Source organism: Montipora foliosa, unplaced genomic scaffold (genome assembly GCF_036669935.1).
Source record: "Montipora foliosa isolate CH-2021 unplaced genomic scaffold, ASM3666993v2 scaffold_420, whole genome shotgun sequence".
Lineage (NCBI taxonomy): Eukaryota > Metazoa > Cnidaria > Anthozoa > Scleractinia > Acroporidae > Montipora > Montipora foliosa.
The window spans coordinates 222,501-227,500 of NW_027179724.1; the positions used below are offsets into that span (position 1 = coordinate 222,501).

Sequence of the window (5,000 nt, forward strand, 5' to 3'; positions counted from 1 at the left end):
AGTTGCAGCACCGCAACTTTGGAATGCCCTGCCATGAGAACTGCCTCAAAACACAAATATTTCGAGTTTTAGACGATGTTTAAAGACACATCTTTTTAAATCTGCTTTTCAATGAACTAAATTTTAGAACAATCTTTTGTATTTTTGGATGATAAATTTTTTTAAAAGTCACTTTATTTGTAGTATCACCATTATTGTAATTAGTATAATTTATCTACTACTTTTTAATAATTATTATGGTAAATATTTTTAATTTCTATTCATTGTAATGCGCCCATGATCATTTTATGAAATGGGCGCAGAAGAAGTATTAAATTATTATTATTATTATTATTATTATTATTATTACAAGAAAATTCACAAGAACTTCTGCATCACTCACATCATCAGATACTGGATCTAATGAAGAAAACAAAAGAAGCACATAAATTGGTTTATGGACATTCTGCAAATAAGCTAAGGTGTTTGGCATCCTTCACTTTGGTCACGTTGTTAGTTGCTTGGCTTGACATTTCAAACAGTTTTCTTACATCCAATTCCAAGCATTCAAATTTTAAGGAGTGCTTATAAATGGAGTCTTTAACAGAATGATGATAACAGACATGTTAAAGGCTAAGGATTACATTTTCCTAAAGGTAGTGATCTGGTCGGATTTCTTGAAGCTCAGTAAAAGCAAACAGGGTCCACATCAGAGATCGAATTAAGCGTGACTAATTTGTCTAAAGATAAAGAGGACAACTTCTCAGTTTGTTGACAAGTTTATCGTTGTTCACATACCAATAATTATAAATGGATCCATTTCTTTTAACTGTTTTTGCAGCCTTAGACACAGCCGAGGAACAACTATCTGAGCCATGGCCAAAAGTTCAGCAGGTGGAGCACTTTGAACTGACAAATCTTTTGCTCCATGATGATCACAAAACCTGAGATATAAAATAAAATTAATTATAGTTAAAGGACTTCTTCTTCCAATCTTTAACATCTGCATCTATACAGTTCCAAATGTTCCAGCACAGTTTTTTTTTTTCAGCACATGATTTTGTGAACAGTGATTTGCTTTTCCAAGAGCCATTTAAAAGAAAATTGATAGTATTGGATTCAGACAATGAGCCCGTCTAGACACAGCGTACATTCCCAAGACCACAAACAATTCATTCAATATTAATTGTTAATATTTATTTGAGCACCTAATTCTGTTTCCGCATAAAGCGTTAATTAACGTAGACTGTTAAAGATTATGTAAACAAACAAGTGCTGTAAACACTTGCAAAACTTACGCCTGGAAAATCAATCAAAACTATCGCTCGTATTTCGAAAAGGGTAAGGAACTTTTTGTTTCCAAGGGAAATGTTTTGAGCAGGAGAGCTACCAATTTTGTGATCGGCGATCCATCAAATACAAAAAGACAATCACGAATATAGAGTGGTTTCAATTGGGCGTCGAAGGTAATTAGATAATTACTTTGGTTTATGATTACTTCACTCAGTGATTGGTTCAAAGTTCTCGCGCCATTTTTTCAACCAATCAGAAGTGAAACCAAAACCAATCGTGGCTCGCGTGTGCACATTTTCCCGCGCTTTGTGTCGGCTACGTGTAATTACTTCGAGTTTTGATTGGTTTACTGGATTGTCTCCGACCTTTTTGATTGGCCAAAGTAATTACTTTGGTTTTGGTTTTACGACACTCAATTGAAAACTGCTCTAAGTGACGAATGATGCGATTCAAATAAAATTAACAAGAATTGTTTAATTTATTTTGCTTTCATTTTTCAAGGAAACGAATTTCACAAAGTCGTTTTCGTATGAATTCTGTTTTCTTTGAATTCTTATGCTCGAATACTATGTGGTCGAGGGAAAAAGAATAAAAATATCGGATACCTACCCTTCTTTCTTCATAACATCTTCGTCCCCACAGTCGCAAGCGCCACCTGCTTGCATTGACTCACAAAGTCGTGTCCTTCGTGATTTCCGGCATGAAAACAATCCGCACACAGAGACATACAAGGAGAGATTCCGCAGTCCCTACATCGGTACGCAACAAAGTTTTTGTTCCAAACCAGGCCGCATATTGTCGGTGTGTCGTAAGAGCGCAATAGATTTTCTGCCTCCGGAGGCCTCCCCCCCGCAATCAGCCACAAACACCATTCTTGTTTTTCGGCGTCGAAAGAGCGTTGAAGACTAAGCACGCCATCTAAAAATCCTCTGATCTCTCGCTTTCCTTTATCTGTATGACAATGAGTTCTAAAATTGGCGGAGGTACTTTGCTTGGCTCTGACTGAACTACTATTGTCAGCCATATTTTTTATTTTATTTCTGGGTTCTCACTGCTCATGCGTCAATCTGCTGTGAGTCCAATCGCACATGCGCATTTTATTCCCTGTTTTAAGATGGCGACCAGTGCGGTCAGTACCACGGACCGGTTTTATTTTTCGAAAGAACAACTACAAAACACGCCGTCCCGAAAAAATGGAGTAGATCCAGAGAAAGAGCAAGGCTACAGGCAGCAAGTAGCAACGCTAATTCAAGACATGGGGCAACGACTTTCTGTGTATCCTTGCTAGACTTTGAATATGGCACGAGTTTCTCGAGGCGTACATGTAGTTGAAAGTATAAAACTACACCTTCGAAGAATTCGGTTTGGACAGGCATCAATTCGCCTGTATCCGTTCGTAACGTTTTTCCGAACACTTAATTTTCTCTTGTGTCAAAAGACGTTATTCCTTGACGTATTACTGTAGAAATCAGCTGACGATCAACACGGCCATTGTTTATATGCATCGGTTCTACATGTTCCACTCATTCAACAAATTCCATCGAAACGTGAGAATTTACTGAAGCCTTATTTAAAAGATTCGATGTAGAGAGTTTTTTTGACTTTACCATATTGAGATTTTGGCTGTTGTCACTTGTGATAAAAAAATTATATTCGTATAACATATGCCAGAAGATACACCTTTTTTATTATTACTCACATTTAAGCTTATGCGCACATACTTCCAACTCACCGCTACTAACATGTAAGACTGTAGACTTTGAAAACTAGCTTCCTTCAAGACTTTGTTGAGTTACTCTCTCTTCTCTGCTTTTAATTATTATCCTTAATTTAAGAAGGAAATACAACATATTCAGTGTGGTGTCTGTACCCAACTTTCCATACATGTACATGAATGTCAATGACCCAGCTAATCCACTTGCATTATTGCTGTTTTTGCCTGCGTATCCTCATACAGCACAGGCTTTTTTTCTAGATATCATACCAACCTGACCACATTTGTTGGAGAGAATATGACAGACCACTACCTGAGGAACTATGTGCCTGTATGTGTTCTGTACTTCTTACAGCAAATATTCAGATTCTTCGAACATTGGTTTCATAACAAGAGCTTTTATTGATAGGGCTTATCCTAGAAGACTTGAAAGCAAACCATTTGCAGATGTGATTATCACAACAAGCGCAGCATCTTTTGTCTTCAAATACTTTAAAACAAGTGTTCCTCCATACTCTCACGTTTATTGCTTGTATTGTTCTTTTTGGTGATTTTTTTCAAATTAGAGCTCCCACGGGGGAGTTTTAGACTAAGTAATGGAGTATGTGTGTTATTCATTAATTGTTAATGAAGTCAAGCTCCTTAGCTACTGTGTGCCCTACTTTGGAGTTTTTTCCACCATACAATGTGCAAAGAGAAGTAACTTTATACAAGTTATCTCAGGGGCAACTGGTCACAAGGGCTCAATACTTTCAGTGCTTAGATGCTCTTCCGAAGCTTATGTTAGAAAAAAACAGATAAGCCTATTCACTTCTAAAGCGCCACCAATCGGAGAGTAAAATCATCTGGGGCCGGTTGTTCGAAGCCTGGTTAGGGCTAACCGTTCGTTAAGAGGGATCAATTCCTATACGTTTTCATGGTATTTAATACTGGTTAGTGCTAACCATGCTTCGAGCAACCCAGGCCTGGTGTGGTGGTGGAGAAGGGTTAACTAAATAGCTTTTTAAAATTATTCCCAGGCTTTGGCTCCATGTTGCCTTTTTCTTGCTGCTAAAACTGAGGAACAATCACGGAAACTAGAACATGTGCTCAAGGTAGCTCATGCCTGTCTGCACAGAGGTGGTCCTCCACTAGACCCCAAAAGTGAGGTATGGCTCCATGAAAAATTTGTTGTTTTTAGACTTTTTCTTTGTGTTATGAAGGTCTTCCAAGAAAAAGAGCCAGGTTGATTTTCACAATTTGAAGGGAAAGTACTCTTGTCTTGAGTTTATTGCATGTACTTTATACTAGTGCCTCTAGGTTACAGAGTACAATGCAGAAGTTCCTATGGAAACATGGCAATGGAGTAATTAATATTTTTGGTCTATGTAATAAAATAATAAGAATTGTATGAATTTGTTCATGCTTTTTGTGATTTATGGTCACTTGTGTTGTATTTGAAAGTTCTTATCATGGCTCTTGCAATTTTGAGCACTTTCACTTGTGCCTATAAATCATGAAATGCAGTCGCATTCATAGAATTTCCTATACAGGTACTTACACCATGTACTATTTTACTGTTTGTCATAGTTATTAATTTTGTGTATGTGTAAATTAATAAAAATTGAATTGAATGATCATATTGATGATGGTCATGTTTTTATATGGACCTCGATCATCCAGATTCTTTGACAAAATTATGCGGAATTATGTGTACACTGTCAGTATCTCTCTAGTCAGATTCCTCTGTGAGGTAGAGTATTGTAATATACTATGTTATTCATCTAGTTGCATTTTTGACTTAAGGAATACCTGCAACAGGCTCAAGACTTGATTGAAAATGAGAGCATCCTATTGCAAACATTAGGTAAGGGGTTGATTTTAAACTAGCAAGAACAATGGGAAACTTACTGTTTGCTTTGGATTGCCTTGCCTCATGCATGTAGAAGGAGGAAAATGCTGGTAGGTGCAGATGGTCACATGTCAGAACTTGCAAGATTTAATGTACCATAAAGAAGATTTCTGTTTGTTTAGA

The 5,000-nt window shown here is 37.1% G+C and overlaps 2 protein-coding genes across 5 annotated transcripts in view; one reads left to right on the forward strand and one right to left on the reverse strand.

Annotated features, from left to right (window-relative positions):
* The window catches only part of LOC137988480 (E3 ubiquitin-protein ligase Ubr3-like), a 20,645-nt gene extending 18,552 nt beyond the window's left edge, over positions 1 to 2,093 (reverse strand). The window contains exons 1-3 of one of the 2 annotated variants that reach the window (XM_068834482.1): positions 1,882 to 2,093; positions 778 to 923; positions 383 to 399 (exon numbers count right to left, since the gene is read on the reverse strand). In XM_068834482.1, coding sequence (XP_068690583.1) covers positions 383 to 399; positions 778 to 923; positions 1,882 to 1,937 — 219 coding nt within the window. In that variant the 5' untranslated portion in view covers positions 1,938 to 2,093. The remainder of the gene's footprint in view (positions 1 to 382; positions 400 to 777; positions 924 to 1,881) is intronic. The other variant, XM_068834483.1, reaches the window with a different exon arrangement.
* Positions 2,094 to 2,380: 287 nt separating this feature from the next.
* The window catches only part of LOC137988501 (cyclin-T2-like), a 14,651-nt gene continuing 12,031 nt past the window's right edge, over positions 2,381 to 5,000 (forward strand). The window contains exons 1-5 of one of the 3 annotated variants that reach the window (XM_068834499.1): positions 2,489 to 2,547; positions 2,738 to 2,819; positions 3,230 to 3,317; positions 4,006 to 4,134; positions 4,772 to 4,832. In XM_068834499.1, coding sequence (XP_068690600.1) covers positions 3,285 to 3,317; positions 4,006 to 4,134; positions 4,772 to 4,832 — 223 coding nt within the window. In that variant the 5' untranslated portion in view covers positions 2,489 to 2,547; positions 2,738 to 2,819; positions 3,230 to 3,284. Of the gene's footprint in view, positions 2,548 to 2,737; positions 2,820 to 3,229; positions 3,318 to 4,005; positions 4,135 to 4,771; positions 4,833 to 5,000 lie in introns of all 3 variants that reach the window. The other 2 variants (XM_068834500.1, XM_068834498.1) reach the window with 2 other exon arrangements.